General features: G+C 45.7%; 1 protein-coding gene across 1 annotated transcript in view; it reads right to left on the reverse strand.

Annotated features, from left to right (window-relative positions):
- The window catches only part of LOC117517176 (actin-binding LIM protein 3-like), a 276,212-nt gene that overhangs the window by 189,649 nt on the left and 66,339 nt on the right, over positions 1-20,224 (reverse strand). Inside the window, exon 3 of the mRNA XM_034178105.1 lies at positions 13,219-13,402. Within this exon, the coding sequence (XP_034033996.1) occupies positions 13,219-13,402 (184 nt within the window). The remainder of the gene's footprint in view (positions 1-13,218; positions 13,403-20,224) is intronic.

Genomic DNA, 20,224 nt, shown 5'->3' on the forward strand with positions numbered 1-20,224 from the left:
CACTGGGTCCCATAGAGCCGCTGGTAGTCCTGTGTGCAGATGTACTCACCAGAATGGTGGAAGAAACCTGAGTGCACCAGATCACAGCCGCACACTGCACAGAGAGGAACACAAACAGCTCATTTCATGCAAAAGAATACAGTGTCACTAACCTCATGGGCTATAGTGTGGCATCACCGTGCAGGGTGTAAGACTGCCACAAGACTAAAGGTGGCAATTCATACATTTTCAACATTTTATGGCTATTAACTAATTAACTAATTCTACTGGATGCTGCCACAAGTAAGAACTTCAGCAGTCATGTTAGAGATGATGTAATCACTGGCACTAATCCCCTAATCTAGACGTTTCAGGTTGTGGTTTTAAAAAGGGGGGGGGGGAGTGTGGAGAATGGGCACAATCTGGTGTCCTTTCTGACCTCTATATGCTTAATCCTCCAATCTGGTTTTGGAAGATTAGACAGTTAGCCATTTTATCTGTTAACATACACATGGCTGTTTGTGCCCATTAGAATATAATACAGTTCCAGGTTTCCCTGCTGCGTGTGATTTTACACACACACACACACACACACACACACACACACACACACACACACACACACACACACACACACACACACACACACACACACACACACACACACACACACACACACTGTATAACCTGATAAATGAGTCCAACTCAGTCAACCTGAGGAAACCGACTACTTCAGACTAACTCAATTAATTCAAATGTCAATAAATTAATTCATTGATTTTTTGGAGCCCATTTAGTCAGTCAGTAAGTGTGATAGGGTGGGGCGGGGGAGGGGGGGGGGTCACTGGACTCCAGTCCAGCAGTTAATCAAAAAAATAATAACTTGAATTTGACAAAATGAATTTGGTGGTGCAATAGCAGTGACACAGCAAAAAGGTCTTGGGTTCACAACCCACCCATCCTATCCTGGGAACCAAATGAATCATGTTGAATTTGTTGTCCCCCAGAAGGTGTTTTCCATCCAATGGATTTTTACAATGCCAATTACAGCCAGTTATCTATATGAAAGTTACACAGTTATGGGAAAACTGGACACCCTGCTAACTCTGACATTTCATAGTATGAAAAGTTTCTAATTAGCGTTACGCTGCAATGGTGTAAATCCAGTTACCTCATCTATATTCATGATGCTGGTCAGGACTACAGTCTATCATGTCCCAAATCAGCTTTTTTGGAAGCATGTGGATGCATCACAGAGGCTTAGTGGTTAGCACTGTTGCCTCACAGCAAGAAGGTTGTAGGATCGCTTCCCACCTGGGGCCTTTCTGTCTGGAGTTTGCATGCTCTCCCTGTGTTTGCTCCAGGTGCTCCGGCTTCCACCCATATCCAAAAACATGCATGTTAGGAAACTTTAAATTGTCCGTAGGTGTGTATGTATGTATGTATGTGTGTGTGTGTGTGTGTGTCCTGTCCAGGGTGTACCTGACCTCATGCCTTATGACTGCTGGGATAGGCTCCAGCCCCCCGGTGACCTTTTAAGTTATTTTAACACTATAGAGAAAAATGTCAAGGCGCACTGCATTGTGGGTTAGAGGCCGTTATTTTTTTGACACACAACACGGTAAAAACGGATAGCAAGATGCTACTGCCACAGACCACAGTGAAAAATACGAGATGAATGAAGACAGAGTGGTGGGTAAAATGAGAATGGATCATGAAAAGAGCATTTTAAATGTTCCTTACTTTACCATTCTTAGCAAGGAGGCAAACCTCGTTGAGAAAATTAATCAATGCAAACAGTTGTCCAGTGAGCAAAACTTGCTTCTAAACATTACATTTCCTGGTATTTTTTTCTTACATCATTTACAGTAATAGTGCCCATACAGTTAAGGGGATTAATGAAAGAAAAACAGACGGACTGTTTTCTATTTGTGTAGTAATGCAGCCAGCTACTTAGCTAGTTAGCTAGTTCAGCAAACTAAGTGTAGCTAATGTCACCTTGACACTTGTGAATTTGATCCCAGCACTGTTGTGCAATTCGTAATGCCAATGCGGCCTGCTTTGTCCCGCTGGACACCGTGCTTTGTTCCGTTTGATGCCACATTATATAAATAATCATTTTGTAGCCAATGACGCATTTGCTCTCAGAACTTGGCTGATGAAACCATCTCTCATCACTCCCAAAATCACAGCTTCTCATGTACGCGTCGTGCGGTGGAGAATGCATTTGTAATTGTCTCAAAGGTAATTATTTTTAATATTTATATTGTAATGGAGTGGTAAAACAGTTGCATTGTCATTCCTTCTTATGTGTTAGATAATGTATCTGTTAAATTATGTTTATTATGGATGTAACATCTCGTTCAGATGTGCTGCAGTAATGAGATGCATTGACTTGGAATGAAACACAATGATTTGAATAGGCTGTGCAATGTTCACGTCTAATTCACAAAATTAATGCCAGACCTTTGAAACACTTCAAAATTTTCTTTGTGCACTTCCACACAGCTGCGCACAGCTCACGCACAGTTTACAACACTTTGCAATGAGTTTAATCACTGGCACGCCACATTGCGTAAACAAGCTGAACAGGCTCCTCTGGTTGATGATGACAGTGTGCAGAAGGTGGCTGGCATTGACCAGCTTCATGCCAACCCCAGAGCCAACCCGCTTGATCAGTTTGTCCAGCCTGGATGTGTCCTTCTTGGATGTGCTTCCTCCCACGGTGCACACCACAGTGTAAAAGAGGATGCTGGCTATCACGGACTGGTAGAACAGCCACAAGACTTTCCTGCAGATGTTAAATGACTGCAGCCTCCTCAGGAAGTACAGCTTGCTCTCTCCCTTCCTGTACAGGTGGTTGGCGTGGGTTGTCCAGTCTAGTTTGCTGTCCAGCCACAGCCCAAGGTACTTGTAGGAATCCACAGCCTCCACCTCAGCTCCCTTGATCAGAACTGGTTGTGGTCTTGGTCTGGATTAATAAGTCAACAAGCAACTCCTCTGAGGTGTTGAGCTGTAGCTGGTTTGTGTGGCACAAGACAGCAAAGTCCCTCATTAGCCTCCTGTACTCCTCCTCCCTGATGCATCCAACAATGGTGGTGTCATCTGTGAACTTCTGAATGTGACACAGCTCAGAGTTGTAGCAGAAGTCTGAGGTGTACAGGGGAAGAAAAGAACGGCCAGCACCATGCCCTGTGGTGCTCCGGTGCCACTCATTACAGTGTCAGACGTGGTGTCCCTCAGCCTGACATACTGCGGCCTGTTGGTGAAATAGCTGGAGATCCAAGTCACCAGATAGGGGTCCACTCGCAACCTGTTCAGTTTGTCATGAAGCACAATGGACTGGATGGTGTTTGAAGGTTTGTTATTAAGGTAACAGTGGACAGTCTTGGTTGGGGAGACCACATCTGCACAGAAGTTAAGATAACCCGTCAGACAGTGTGTCAGCCCCTCTATATCCTTACTGTGCAGCTTGATCAGCTCATCCCAGACCGTGGTGTTGCAGCAGTCTCTCAGGGCACATTCCATTTCAGGGGACCACCTTCTGACTGAGTGAGTGGTTACCAGCTGCCTTTGGACCAGTGGGGTGTACTGTGGCTGTAGGTGAACCAGGTTGTGGTCAGACTTCCCAAGAGGGGGTTGGGGTGTGACTCTGTATGCATCCCTCACATTAACATACAGCAAGTCAATTGTCCTGTTGTTTCTTGTTGGACAGTTCACAACCTGGTGAAAAGCAGCCAAAGTAGAGTCCAAAGTTGCATGGTAAAAATCCCCAGAAAGGATCATCAGAGCCTCGGGGTGCTGTGTCTGCAGCCTTGCTGTGATGGAGTGAATCTTCTCACATGCAATGGCTCTCGGAGGGATGTAAACACAGATGGTGATCACGTGACTAAGCTCCCTTGGTAGATAGTATGGTCGCAGGCTAACGGCTAGAAGCTTGAGGTCCCAGCAACACAAGCAGCAACACAGCAGTGAATCCCAGCAGATTCACGTTAGCGTCCAGTATGAGGTGGGTTTGCCACGTCTCTGTAAAGATACACAAACTGCTCACATTGTAAATCCACTGGTTTATCAATACGGACAGCTTGTTGATCTTGTTCGGCAGCGAGTTCACATTTCCCATGATCACAGAGAGAATCGGTGGTTTTAGCACCTCCAGTTGTCTGCTAGCCTAGCCTTTAGCTTAGCCCCTGCCTTGCAGCCACTGGGTCTCCTCCTCAGCTCTGTCGGGATTGGGGTGTCGTATCCTGGCTCATCTCCTTGTTTTCAAAGCCAGCAGTTCCTCTCTTGAATAACTGAAAAAGCTGACTCCTGGTAGTGTTAAAAAGTAAAAAATATCCATGGGATATGTCTTAGTGAGAAGAGCAAAAGGACAGAAAGGATAGGAAAAGAGGTAAAACTGGAGAGCTACCGGAGAGACAGCCGTCTCCCACAGCACCAGTGACTGACTCCAAGACAGAAGGTTTTAATCTGTATTTAACACTGTGCATAAATGAGCATTAAGATAGACACATGTTCATGGAAAGATGTGTGTTTCTGTGTGCACACACTATAGCTGTGTTGACGTTATGATATATAGTTTTTATTTTGTAAATGCAAAGCCCTTCATCCAAACGCTTACTTACACATCCAGCTGTGCTGAGGGCGCAACGGCCTTTGCTGAGCCGGATGTCAAGTTTTAATGATGATTTGCTCCAGCTAACAGGCAGCTGGGGACATCAGCGTTACCTCAATCTGCTGAGCTTTGTAGTATTTATCACAAAATGTGCCATATTTTGGATGTAGCCATGCAAATCCAACCCATGATGTCAACAGTGGGGATATTTCTTGCAATGCATGTTCCAAAATTAAAGTAAATCAGTGATACGGCCAGTGTCTACATTTGCACACTCATGAGTAAATACATAATGTTTATGTCAGTGTAGGCACACACGTCCAGTCAGCCATCATCTGGAGGTATCTCACAGTGAATTGAAAACCGTGGTTTGCAATCAAGCTAATGGTTTTAAACCCTGTGGAGTGACTGGATCAGATCTGAGCTAGTGAGCCAAGTGGCTCAGAGAGACAAAGATCCCATCAGAAAAGCTGTCAGCTTCCTAACTCATTGATCTCTTTTTTTTCAGTGTTTTACTATCACAAACCTGTAATCAACGCAGATGGAAGTAAGAACCAAATACATTTACACCAATTTGCTCTTAATTGCAATTACTTAATTTTTTTAAAAAGCTTGCGATTTATCTTCTACAAAGGCTGGAGATATTTAAAACAGAATATAAGCTTTCATCCTGATTCATCAAAATAAAGTCCTTAACATCAGGCCATCACCAATTTAATATTTCTTCTCAGCTGATCCCGGCCATCATGTTTGCAGATGGAAGTCAGATGGTGCCAACTCAGGGGGGTATGGTTTATAATCAACCAGATGAAAACCAGTATCATACAACCCCAATTCCAATGAGATTGGGACATTGTGTAAAATGTAAATAAAACCAGAATACAATGATTTGCAAATCCTCTTCAACCTATATTCGACTGAATACACCACAAAGACAAGATATTTAATGTTCAAACTGATAAACTTTATTGTTTTTGTGCAAATATTTGCCCATTTTGAAATGGATGCCTGCAACACGTTTCAAAAAAGCTGGTATGTTACCACTGTGTTACATCACCTTTCCTTCTAACAACACTCAATAAGCGTTTGGGAACTGAGGACACTAATTGTGAGTGTCATGATTGGGTATAAAAGGAGCATCCCCAAAAGGCTCAGCCATTCACAAGCAAAGATGGGGTGAGGATCACCACTTTGTGAACAACTGCATTAAAAAATAGTCCAAAAGTTTAAGAACAATGTTTCTCAATGTTCAATTGCAAGGAATTTAGGGATTCCTTCATCTACAGTCCATAATATAATCAGAAGATTCAGAGAATCTGGAGAACTTTCTACACATAAGCAGCAAGGCTGAAAACCAACAGTGAAGGCCTGTGACCTTCGATCCCTCAGGCGGCACTGCATTAAAAAAACGACATCATTGTGTAAAGGAACACTTCAGAAAACCATTGTCAGTTAACAGTTCATTGCTACATCTACAAGTGCAAGTTAAAACTCTACCATGCAAAGTGAAAGCCATACATCAACAACATCCAGAAACAACACCGCCTTCTCTGGGCCCGAGCTCATGAAATCATGGACGTCGTGTCCTCCAGACAAAAGAGGAAAAAGACCATCCAGACTGTTAGCAGCACAAAGTTCAAAAGCCAGCATCTGTGATTGTACGGGTGTGTGTTAGTGCCCATGGCATGGCCAACTTACACAGCTGTGATGGCACCATCAATTCCTGAAAGGTACATCCAGGTTTTGGAGCAACACATGCTGCCATCCAAGCAATGTCTTTTTCAGGGACGTCCCTGCTTATTTCAGCAAGACAATGCCAAGCGTGGCTTCATAGTAAAAGAGTGCGGGTACTAGACTGGCCTGCCTGCAGTCCAGACCTGTCGCCCATTGAAAATGTGTGGCACATTATGAAGTGCAAAATATGACAACGGAGACCCCGGACTGTTGAACAACTGAAGTCGTACATCAAGCAAGAATGAGAAAGAATTCCACCTACAAAGCTTCAACAATTAGTGTCCTCAGTTCCCAAACGCTTATTGAGTGTTGTTAGAAGGAAAGGTGATGTAACACAGTGATAAACATACCACTGTCCCAGATTTTTTGAAATGTGTTGCAGGCATCCATTTCAAAATGAGCAAATATATGCACAAAAACAATAAAGTTTATCTTTTGAACATTAAATATCTTGTCTTTGTGATGTATTCAATTGAATATATGTTGAAGAGGATTTTAAAATCACTGTATTCTGTTTTTATTTACATTTTACACAATGTCCCAACTTCATTGGAATTGGGGTTGTACATAACTCATTCAAGGCTGGCACCTAACAGCTGAATTACAACTGGTTGTGGACCAGAGGAATCAGACTGTTTAATTAATTAAGTAATTAATTGCAACCATCAACTTGTCAGCTGGGGTACTGTCCTAGGCATTTGGTTGTGAAAGCTTCACACTGCTGCATCAGCAACCTGCTGTAGTACTCTCCATTTATGGTTTGGTTCTTTGCAAGGTATCCACAAACACAGTATTTGCATCCCAGAATATGCAGACAAAATGACCATGACTTAATGTGGAGGAAGGTAGGATGTGTGTTTCTGCTATATGGATTGAGTCCTTGGGCACTATATTACACCCGATGCAAAGCAGCATGCATTATAGCAGAGGAGATATTGTTACATTGCAACTAAGCTTTGTCGTTTTCATGCCCAGGGCTGACACTGTTTAAATAGCAATGTACTCACACTCATCTGTGCACCCATAGGCATGCTAGTCTTGAGATGAGGTGTGGTCTGGTTCAGTGCTGGTTTAGTGCGATTCTAAGGCAGCAAGTGATTACACCACAGACCACCAAAATCTGGTTTGAAGTAAAGCACAACGGTTTTCTACTATTTATATGCTGCAATACAGAGATACACCTTACACAGGTGCGTTCATGACACATGCACACTCTGCTTGTACAAACAGATGCGCATTAGTGTTCATATTCCTCCTATTTACTCAAACAAAAATGATAAAGAATTGAAAACAAAAATACATATAGAATAAAGTAAAAGACCTGGCATGGTTTCTTGGATTGCATATGATAGGCTATATGTTGCATTAAAGTAGGTTAAGTAATGTTACAAAAGTGTGATAATTAAAAAAATAATAATTATGGTGAATTACCATTATTTGTTGATTTTCAATTCAACAGATTTAAATCAAATCAAATCAATCAATTTTATTTATATAGCGCCAAATCACAAACAGTTGCCCCAAGGCGCTTCATATGCAAGGCAAAGCCATACAATAATTACAGAAAAACCCCAACTGTCAAACGACCCCCTGTGAGCAAGCACTTGGTGACAGTGGGAAGGAAAAACTCCCTTTTAACAGGAAGAAACCTCCAGCAGAACCAGGCTCAGGGAACTTCCTCATGCAGTGTTCGCTCGTCTTTCACAGCGCCCCGTCATGTACGCATCAGACGCTAGCCGGGTGGCTTATGTTATTAATTTGCTTCGAGGAAAGGCACGCGCTGGGCTACGGCGCTTTGGGAGCAGAATTCACGGCTCCTGACGTCTTATACTGGGTTCGTACGGGAATTCAAACAAGTGTTTGATCATCACAACAGAGGCGAGACCGCTTCGAACGTGCTGCTGTCGATGAGACAGGGGCGCCGTAGCGCAGCCGAGTATGCAGTCGACTTCCGCATCGCGGCAGCGAGGTCCGGCTGGAATAACGTTGCGCTCCGCGCCGCCTTGTAAATGGACTGTCCCCGGTCCCTAAGGAGCACCTACTGGCCAAGGATGAACCACAGGAATTTGACGGGCTGATCGATTTGGTTATACGTTTAGACAACCGTTTAAATGAGCATCGTCGGGAGCAGGCCGGGGGGCGTGACCGGGCACGAGCCGTCCTCCCCCTTCCGGTTCCGACAAGGTGACGTCGTCCCCACGCTTCACTGCCAGAGAGCTCCGTGTGGCTACGGCTCCCCCTGCTGAGGAGGCTAGGGACACGAGCAGGGCCAAATTAAGATCAAAAATCAGACAAAGGAGGCTGGCCCGCGGGGAGTGTTTTCTGCGGCTCTTGCGAGCACATGCAGAAGGACTGCCCTAAAACGGTCAAACTACAACGCCCGTCCTTAGAAACTGGGCTAAGGGTGGGTCATAACACGCACGCGGGAAAACCCCGCAAATCTGCACGAATCCCAGTAACAATCCTTTGTGGGGATTTAACCCTTCATGCCCCATGATAGGCACGGGGTCTGAAGGGAATCTGCTGGACAGCAGATGGGTAAAGGAAGTAGGGCTCCCTCTGGTGGCTCTGCCGGCACCATTGCAGGTGCGAGCACTAGATGGCACCCTGCTTCCATTAATCACACATCAGACACAACCAGTGACTTTGGTTGTGTCTGGGAATCACAGGGAGGAGATAGTGTTCCATGTAACACCTTCTACCTCCCGAGTGATTTGGGCTTTCCATGGATGGTGAAGCACAATCCCGGATTGATTGGCCGTCTGGGGTTGTGACGCAGTGGAGCGAAACCTGCCACCGGGAGTGCTTAGGATCCTCGGTTCCTCCCCGGCACTACGGCTAATGAGGAGGTCAAAGTTCCCCCCAATCTATCGGCGGTGCCAAAGGAGTACCACTCTTACTGACGTTTTCAGCAAAGATCTGGCACTCACTCTTCCCCCACCGACCGTATGATTGTGCCATCGATTGGTCCCGGCGCTGAGTACCCGTCCAGTAGGTTGTACAACCTCTCACGTCCGGAACGCGAATCAATGGAGACCTACATCCGGGGACTCCCCCTAGCTGCCGGGTGATCCGGAACTCCACCTCCCCGATGGGTGCTGGTTTCTTTTTGGTGGGCAAGAAAGCGGCGGACTCGTCCATGCATTGATTACCGAGGGCTGAACGAGATCACGGTTCGCAACCGATACCCGTACCTCTGTGGATTCAGTGTTCACCGCCCCTGCATGGAGCCCAAATTTTCACAAAATTGGATCTTAGAAAAGCGTACCACCTGGTTCGGGTCCTGGAAGGGAGACGAATGGAAGGACGGCATTCAACACCCCGTTAGGTCATTTTGAGTACATGGTCATGCCGTCGGCTCTCACTAACGCCCCCGCGACGTTCCAAGCTTTGTAACTTGACGTCTTGCGGGACTTCCTGCATCGGTTCGTCTTCGTATATCTGGACGATATACTCATCTTTTCCCCGGACCCTGAGACCCATGTCCAGCATGTACGTCAGGTCCTACAGCGGTTGCTTGGATGACCGGCTGTTGTGAAGGGCGAGAAGTGCGACTTCCACCGCACTTCTTTGTCCTTCCTGGGGTTCTCATCTCCTCAACTCCGATTCCCGCCCCTGATCCGGCTAAGGTTGCGGCGGTGAGAGATTGGCCCCAACCGATAAGCAGCAGGAAAATACAGCAGTTCCTCGGCTTTGCAAATTTCTACAGGGGTTCATAAAGGTACAGTCAGGTAGTTAGCCCCCTGACTGCCCTGACCTCCACCAAGGTCCCTTCGCCTGGTCGGATCGGTGCGAAGCGCGTTCCAGGAGTTGAAAACGGGTTTCTCGACTGCACCAGTTCTGGTGCAGCCTGATCCTGATCGCCAGTACATAGTAGAAGTGGACGCCTCTGACTCAGGGATAGGAAGCCGTGCTGTCCCAGAGCGTGGAGGCTGGATAAAGTCCTCATCCTTGTTGCCTTTATTCCCGCAGGTTGACCCAGCTGAACGGAAACTATGACGTCGGCAATCGGGAACTTCTTGCGGTGAAGGAGGCTCTTGAAGAGTGGAGACACCTGCTGGAGGGGCATCGTTGCCCTTCACGGTTTTCACGGACCATCGGAACCTGGAGTACATCCGGACCGCCAAGCGGCTGAACCCCAGGCAAGCCCGCTGGTCTCTGTTCTTCGGGCGCTTTGACTTCCAGATCACGTATCGCCCCGGGACCAAGAACCAAAAACCAGATGCATTGTCCCGGGTGCACGAAGAAGAAGCCAAAGTGGGGCTGTCGAACCCCACCGAGACCATCATCCCCGAGTCCACTGTCGTGGCCACCCTCACCTGGGACGTGGAGAAGACCGTCCGGGAGGCCCTGACAACGAGCCCGGACCCGGGGACTGGCCCCAAGAACAGACTGTACGTCCCCCAGAGGCAAGAGCTGCCGTATTGGACTTCTGTCACGGGTCCAAGCTCTCCTGTCATCCCGGAGTGTGTAGGACCGTGGCAGTAGTCCAGCAGCGCTTCTGGTGGGCGTCCCTGGAAACCGACGTCCGGACTACGTCCAGGACCTGTACCATCTGCGCCAGGGGCAAGGCAGACCATCGGAGGACGACGGGACTCCTCCACCCCTGCCAGTGCCTCATCGTCCCTGGTCTCACATCGGCCTGGACTTCATCACGGGCCTCCCGCCGTCCCAGGGCAACACCGTTATTCTCATGATAGTGGACCGGTTCTCCAAGGCGGCCCACTTCGTGGCCCTCCCGAAGCTCCCGACGGCCCAGGAGACGGCGGACCTCCTGGTCCACCACGTCATGCGGCTGCATGGGATACCATCGGACATCGTTTCAGATCGTGGCCCCCAGTTTCTCTTCACAGGTGTGGAGAGTTTCTGTAAGGAGCCTGGGGGCCACCGTGAGTCTCTCGTCCGGGGTACCACCCCCAGACCAACGGCCAGGCAGAGCGGGCTACCAGGAGTTGGAACAGGCCCTTCGCTGCGTCACCTCCGCGCACCCGGCGGCCTGGAGTCACCATCTGGCCTGGATCGAGTATGCCCATAACAGCCAATCTCGTCTGCTACCGGCCTCTCCCCTTTTGAGGCGATGTTTGGGGTTCCAGCCCCCATGTTCCCGCTGGTGGAGGGAAGAGGTCGGTGTGCCCTCGGTCCAGGCCCACCTCAGGAGTGTGCCGCCGGGTGTGGCGGACCGCCACGCTCTGCCCTATTAAAGGCACGCGACGATGGGCCAAAAACCCATGCGGACCGCCGACGTTCCCCGGCCCCACTACCAGCCCGGGCAGGAGGTGTGGCTGTCAACAAAGGACATCCCCCTCTGTGTGGATCACCCAAATTAAAGGACAGATACAGCGGCCCATTCCCATCCTCAAGATCATCAGCCACCTGGGGACTCGGGACTTGGCGGCTCCGGTGTTCTTCAGGCCGTTGGTGGTGGAAGCCGTGTGGGACGCGGCATCTCTCTCGTCGGGCGGCGGTCTTCTATCTTAGAGCCCTGCCCACACGTCACCTGGTGTTATTGACTGTGAACATTAAGACACGTTTCGTTGTGTAATATCACAACATTAAATTGTTACCTTTTGGCTTACTCATTGTCCGTTCATTTGCGCCCCCTGTTGTGGGTCCCGTGCTATGACACCTTCACAACAGGTCCCTTAATATAAGAGCTGCAAAAGATGTTACAACTGATATGTGAGATGAATCTAATTTACTTGCGTTAATATTATTTTACTGTCATTAATTGCACACTGAAAAAAATCAAAAAACCTTGCATAGCCTTGAAGGGCAGATACCAGATAATGTCTCACTGACATCGGGCACCATGCCATGGTATAGGAGTCATTTTTTCAACTGTTCACAATGTTTGGTGCATTTTGCCAGTTTTGTGACAGCATCTTGCTGAATCATGAGTATTCCTTGCAATACATGAAAGGGAATGTCGCAACAAGCTATCACCAACGCAACGCAAATCTCACCAGATGCACCCAAGGACAACCAAAGACGCGGGCAGGATCAGGTGACAGGTAGAGGTTGAAGTAAATATAAGGACCAATGTATTTATGTATTTGTTTATTTTATTTATTTATTTGCATCTTCCAGATGCCAGCTTTTCTAATTTAAGGTTGTACATCATCAATATGTACAACTAAGATATAAAAATCACACACTTCACACTTAAAAGAAAGGCCCGTCTGTTCCAAGTAGGACTTCCATTTGAACTTTGATGCTGATACTGATTTCACTAATCTTGATCCTAACTTTGACTTCTGAACTGTAATCCTGTATCCTTATTTTCTCATCAAAATGTAACAAATGAAATGAAGTTGACCTAACACAACATGAAATATCTTGGGTTCATACTGTCTGCAATGAAACAGAAATCAAAGTAAATGTAAGAATCATGTTGTCTTTTGTTTTTAATTTGCAATTTTCCATACCATACCGTTTTTTCCTGATCTGAAGTTGTCCGTGGCCACTTTCAGAAACTTTATTTTATGAGCTTTGACACAGTTTTGAATTTATTGACACATGAGTAGTATATACTAAGGGCCCTGTCCCACTGGTGTTTAGGAGGATTTGTGTATGGACAAATGTTTAGACATGTAAATATTGTTGATGTGGACATTATGTGTATGCCATGCATTTCTTTTCACTGTCTTCAGTTGCTCAAGGTCACCACAACAGTTCCAGTTCAGATCTTACAGTTCTACTTGGACATGCTCACACGTGCTCCTTGTGTTCCAAAACAATCTACCACTCAAGTGGTAATCAGGGACTACAATGTGTCATGGTGTCCTGCCTGAGATCTGGCGGACCACTTGAGCTCAAAGTAGGCTGCGACTAATTAGTCAAATGTGAAACACATACACACACACACACACACACACACACACAGTTCTGACCTGCAGATACTGCAGACGAAGCACTGTGGGTGATATGTCCTTCCAAGAGCGGATACCACCTCTCCGGTGATGTACTGGTCACAGCTGTCACACTGGGTCCCATAGAGCCGCTGGTAGTCCTGTGTGCAGATGTACTCACCAGAATGGTGGAAGAAACCTGAGTGCACCAGATCACAGCCGCACACTGCACAGAGAGGAACACAAACAGCTCATTTCATGCAAAAGAATACAGTGTCACTAACCTCATGGGCTATAGTGTGGCATCACCGTGCAGGGTGTAAGACTGCCACAAGACTAAAGGTGGCAATTCATACATTTTCAACATTTTATGGCTATTACTAATTAACTAATTCTACTGGATGCTGCCACAAGTAAGAACTTCAGCAGTCATGTTAGAGATGATGTAATCACTGGCACTAATCCCCTAATCTAGACGTTTCAGGTTGTGGTTTAAAAAGGGGGGGGGGGAGTGTGGAGAATGGGCACAATCTGGTGTCCTTTCTGACCTCTATATGCTTAATCCTCCAATCTGGTTTTGGAAGATTAGACAGTTAGCCATTTTATCTGTTAACATACACATGGCTGTTTGTGCCCATTAGAATATAATACAGTTCCAGGTTTCCCTGCTGCGTGTGATTTTACACACACACACACACACACACACACACACACACACACACACACACACACACACACACACACACACACACACACACACACACACACACACACACACACACACACTGTATAACCTGATAAATGAGTCCAACTCAGTCAACCTGAGGAAACCGACTACTTCAGACTAACTCAATTAATTCAAATGTCAATAAATTAATTCATTGATTTTTGGAGCCCATTTAGTCAGTCAGTAAGTGTGATAGGGTGGGGCGGGGGAGGGGGGGGGGTCACTGGACTCCAGTCCAGCAGTTAATCAAAAAAATAATAACTTGAATTTGACAAAATGAATTTGGTGGTGCAATAGCAGTGACACAGCAAAAAGGTCTTGGGTTCACAACCCACCCATCCTATCCTGGGAACCAAATGAATCATGTTGAATTTGTTGTCCCCCAGAAGGTGTTTTCCATCCAATGGATTTTTACAATGCCAATTACAGCCAGTTATCTATATGAAAGTTACACAGTTATGGGAAAACTGGACACCCTGCTAACTCTGACATTTCATAGTATGAAAAGTTTCTAATTAGCGTTACGCTGCAATGGTGTAAATCCAGTTACCTCATCTATATTCATGATGCTGGTCAGGACTACAGTCTATCATGTCCCAAATCAGCTTTTTTGGAAGCATGTGGATGCATCACAGAGGCTTAGTGGTTAGCACTGTTGCCTCACAGCAAGAAGGTTGTAGGATCGCTTCCCACCTGGGGCCTTTCTGTCTGGAGTTTGCATGCTCTCCCTGTGTTTGCTCCAGGTGCTCCGGCTTCCACCCATATCCAAAAACATGCTGTTAGGGAACTTTAAATTGTCCGTAGGTGTGTATGTATGTATGTATGTGTGTGTGTGTGTGTGTGTCCTGTCCAGGGTGTACCTGACCTCATGCCTTATGACTGCTGGGATAGGCTCCAGCCCCCCGGTGACCTTTTAAGTTATTTTAACACTATAGAGAAAAATGTCAAGGCGCACTGCATTGTGGGTTAGAGGCCGTTATTTTTTTGACACACAACACGGTAAAAACGGATAGCAAGATGCTACTGCCACAGACCACAGTGAAAAATACGAGATGAATGAAGACAGAGGTGGTGGGTAAAATGAGAATGGATCATGAAAAGAGCATTTTAAATGTTCCTTACTTTACCATTCTTAGCAAGGAGGCAAACCTCGTTGAGAAAATTAATCAATGCAAACAGTTGTCCAGTGAGCAAAACTTGCTTCTAAACATTACATTTCCTGGTATTTTTTCTTACATCATTTACAGTAATAGTGCCCATACAGTTAAGGGGATTAATGAAAGAAAAACAGACGGACTGTTTTCTATTTGTGTAGTAATGCAGCCAGCTACTTAGCTAGTTAGCTAGTTCAGCAAACTAAGTGTAGCTAATGTCACCTTGACACTTGTGAATTTGATCCCAGCACTGTTGTGCAATTCGTAATGCCAATGCGGCCTGCTTTGTCCCGCTGGACACCGTGCTTTGTTCCGTTTGATGCCACATTATATAAAATAATCATTTTGTAGCCAATGACGCATTTGCTCTCAGAACTTGGCTGATGAAACCATCTCTCATCACTCCCAAAATCACAGCTTCTCATGTACGCGTCGTGCGGTGGAGAATGCATTTGTAATTGTCTCAAAGGTAATTATTTTTAATATTTATATTGTAATGGAGTGGTAAAACAGTTGCATTGTCATTCCTTCTTATGTGTTAGATAATGTATCTGTTAAATTATGTTTATTATGGATGTAACATCTCGTTCAGATGTGCTGCAGTAATGAGATGCATTGACTTGGAATGAAACACAATGATTTGAATAGGCTGTGCAATGTTCACGTCTAATTCACAAAATTAATGCCAGACCTTTGAAACACTTCAAAATTTTCTTTGTGCACTTCCACACAGCTGCGCACAGCTCACGCACAGTTTACAACACTTTGCAATGAGTTTAATCACTGGCACGCCACATTGCGTAAACAAGCTGAACAGGCTCCTCTGGTTGATGATGACAGTGTGCAGAAGGTGGCTGGCATTGACCAGCTTCATGCCAACCCCAGAGCCAACCCGCTTGATCAGTTTGTCCAGCCTGGATGTGTCCTTCTTGGATGTGCTTCCTCCCACGGTGCACACCACAGTGTAAAAGAGGATGCTGGCTATCACGGACTGGTAGAACAGCCACAAGACTTTCCTGCAGATGTTAAATGACTGCAGCCTCCTCAGGAAGTACAGCTTGCTCTCTCCCTTCCTGTACAGGTGGTTGGCGTGGTTGTCCAGTCTAGTTTGCTGTCCAGCCACAGCCCAAGGTACTTGTAGGAATCCACAGCCTCCACCTCAGCTCCCTTGATCAGAACTGGTTGTGGTCTTGGTCTGGATTAATAAGTCAACAAGCAACTCCTCTGAGGTGTTGAGCTGTAGCTGGTTTGTGTGGCACAAGACAGCAAAGTCCCTCATTAGCCTCCTGTACTCCTCCTCCCTGATGCATCCAACAATGGTGGTGTCATCTGTGAACTTCTGAATGTGACACAGCTCAGAGTTGTAGCAGAAGTCTGAGGTGTACAGGGGAAGAAAAGAACGGCCAGCACCATGCCCTGTGGTGCTCCGGTGCCACTCATTACAGTGTCAGACGTGGTGTCCCTCAGCCTGACATACTGCGGCCTGTTGGTGAAATAGCTGGAGATCCAAGTCACCAGATAGGGGTCCACTCGCAACCTGTTCAGTTTGTCATGAAGCACAATGGACTGGATGGTGTTTGAAGGTTTGTTATTAAGGTAACAGTGGACAGTCTTGGTTGGGGAGACCACATCTGCACAGAAGTTAAGATAACCCGTCAGACAGTGTGTCAGCCCCTCTATATCCTTACTGTGCAGCTTGATCAGCTCATCCCAGACCGTGGTGTTGCAGCAGTCTCTCAGGGCACATTCCATTTCAGGGGACCACCTTCTGACTGAGTGAGTGGTTACCAGCTGCCTTTGGACCAGTGGGGTGTACTGTGGCTGTAGGTGAACCAGGTTGTGGTCAGACTTCCCAAGAGGGGGTTGGGGTGTGACTCTGTATGCATCCCTCACATTAACATACAGCAAGTCAATTGTCCTGTTGTTTCTTGTTGGACAGTTCACAACCTGGTGAAAAGCAGCCAAAGTAGAGTCCAAAGTTGCATGGTAAAAATCCCCAGAAAGGATCATCAGAGCCTCGGGGTGCTGTGTCTGCAGCCTTGCTGTGATGGAGTGAATCTTCTCACATGCAATGGCTCTCGGAGGGATGTAACACAGATGGTGATCACGTGACTAAGCTCCCTTGGTAGATAGTATGGTCGCAGGCTAACGGCTAGAAGCTTGAGGTCCCAGCAACACAAGCAGCAACACAGCAGTGAATCCCAGCAGATTCACGTTAGCGTCCAGTATGAGGTGGGTTTGCCACGTCTCTGTAAAGATACACAAACTGCTCACATTGTAAATCCACTGGTTTATCAATACGGACAGCTTGTTGATCTTGTTCGGCAGCGAGTTCACATTTCCCATGATCACAGAGAGAATCGGTGGTTTTAGCACCTCCAGTTGTCTGCTAGCCTAGCCTTTAGCTTAGCCCCTGCCTTGCAGCCACTGGGTCTCCTCCTCAGCTCTGTCGGGATTGGGGTGTCGTATCCTGGCTCATCTCCTTGTTTTCAAAGCCAGCAGTTCCTCTCTTGAATAACTGAAAAAGCTGACTCCTGGTAGTGTTAAAAAGTAAAAAATATCCATGGGATATGTCTTAGTGAGAAGAGCAAAAGGACAGAAAGGATAGGAAAAGAGGTAAAACTGGAGAGCTACCGGAGAGACAGCCGTCTCCCACAGCACCAGTGACTGACTCCAAGACAGAAGGTTTTAATCTGTATTTAACACTGTGCATAAATGAGCATTAAGATAGACACATGTTCATGGAAAGATGTGTGTTTCTGTGTGCACACACTATAGCTGTGTTGACGTTATGATATATAGTTTTTATTTTGTAAATGCAAAGCCCTTCATCCAAACGCTTACTTACACATCCAGCTGTGCTGAGGGCGCAACGGCCTTTGCTGAGCCGGATGTCAAGTTTTAATGATGATTTGCTCCAGCTAACAGGCAGCTGGGGACATCAGCGTTACCTCAATCTGCTGAGCTTTGTAGTATTTATCACAAAATGTGCCATATTTTGGATGTAGCCATGCAAATCCAACCCATGATGTCAACAGTGGGGATATTTCTTGCAATGCATGTTCCAAAATTAAAGTAAATCAGTGATACGGCCAGTGTCTACATTTGCACACTCATGAGTAAATACATAATGTTTATGTCAGTGTAGGCACACACGTCCAGTCAGCCATCATCTGGAGGTATCTCACAGTGAATTGAAAACCGTGGTTTGCAATCAAGCTAATGGTTTTAAACCCTGTGGAGTGACTGGATCAGATCTGAGCTAGTGAGCCAAGTGGCTCAGAGAGACAAAGATCCCATCAGAAAAGCTGTCAGCTTCCTAACTCATTGATCTCTTTTTTTTCAGTGTTTTACTATCACAAACCTGTAATCAACGCAGATGGAAGTAAGAACCAAATACATTTACACCAATTTGCTCTTAATTGCAATTACTTAATTTTTTTAAAAAGCTTGCGATTTATCTTCTACAAAGGCTGGAGATATTTAAAACAGAATATAAGCTTTCATCCTGATTCATCAAAATAAAGTCCTTAACATCAGGCCATCACCAATTTAATATTTCTTCTCAGCTGATCCCGGCCATCATGTTTGCAGATGGAAGTCAGATGGTGCCAACTCAGGGGGGTATGGTTTATAATCAACCAGATGAAAACCAGTATCATACAACCCCAATTCCAATGAGATTGGGACATTGTGTAAAATGTAAATAAAACCAGAATACAATGATTTGCAAATCCTCTTCAACCTATATTCGACTGAATACACCACAAAGACAAGATATTTAATGTTCAAACTGATAAACTTTATTGTTTTTGTGCAAATATTTGCCCATTTTGAAATGGATGCCTGCAACACGTTTCAAAAAAGCTGGTATGTTTACCACTGTGTTACATCACCTTTCCTTCTAACAACACTCAATAAGCGTTTGGGAACTGAGGACACTAATTGTGAGTGTCATGATTGGGTATAAAAGGAGCATCCCCAAAAGGCTCAGCCATTCACAAGCAAAGATGGGGTGAGGATCACCACTTTGTGAACAACTGCATTAAAAAATAGTCCAAAAGTTTAAGAACAATGTTTCTCAATGTTCAATTGCAAGGAATTTAGGGATTCCTTCATCTACAGTCCATAATATAATCAGAAGATTCAGAGAATCTGGAGAACTTTCTACACATAAGCAGCAAGGCTGAAAACCAACAGTGAAGGCCTGTGACCTTCGATCCCTCAGGCGGCACTGCATTAAAAAAACGACATCATTGTGTAAAGGAACACTTCAGAAAACCATTGTCAGTTAACAGTTCATTGCTACATCTACAAGTGCAAGTTAAAACTCTACCATGCAAAGTGAAAGCCATACATCAACAACATCCAGAAACAACACCGCCTTCTCTGGGCCCGAGCTCATGAAATCATGGACGTCGTGTCCTCCAGACAAAAGAGGAAAAAGACCATCCAGACTGTTAGCAGCACAAAGTTCAAAAGCCAGCATCTGTGATTGTACGGGTGTGTGTTAGTGCCCATGGCATGGCCAACTTACACAGCTGTGATGGCACCATCAATTCCTGAAAGGTACATCCAGGTTTTGGAGCAACACATGCTGCCATCCAAGCAATGTCTTTTTCAGGGACGTCCCTGCTTATTTCAGCAAGACAATGCCAAGCGTGGCTTCATAGTAAAAGAGTGCGGGTACTAGACTGGCCTGCCTGCAGTCCAGACCTGTCGCCCATTGAAAATGTGTGGCACATTATGAAGTGCAAATATGACAACGGAGACCCCGGACTGTTGAACAACTGAAGTCGTACATCAAGCAAGAATGAGAAAGAATTCCACCTACAAAGCTTCAACAATTAGTGTCCTCAGTTCCCAAACGCTTATTGAGTGTTGTTAGAAGGAAAGGTGATGTAACACAGTGATAAACATACCACTGTCCCAGATTTTTTGAAATGTGTTGCAGGCATCCATTTCAAAATGAGCAAATATATGCACAAAAACAATAAAGTTTATCTTTTGAACATTAAATATCTTGTCTTTGTGATGTATTCAATTGAATATATGTTGAAGAGGATTTTAAAATCACTGTATTCTGTTTTTATTTACATTTTACACAATGTCCCAACTTCATTGGAATTGGGGTTGTACATAACTCATTCAAGGCTGGCACCTAACA

The sequence above is a fragment of the Thalassophryne amazonica genome, chromosome 9 (assembly GCF_902500255.1).
Source record: "Thalassophryne amazonica chromosome 9, fThaAma1.1, whole genome shotgun sequence".
Classification (NCBI taxonomy): Eukaryota; Metazoa; Chordata; class Actinopteri; order Batrachoidiformes; family Batrachoididae; genus Thalassophryne; species Thalassophryne amazonica.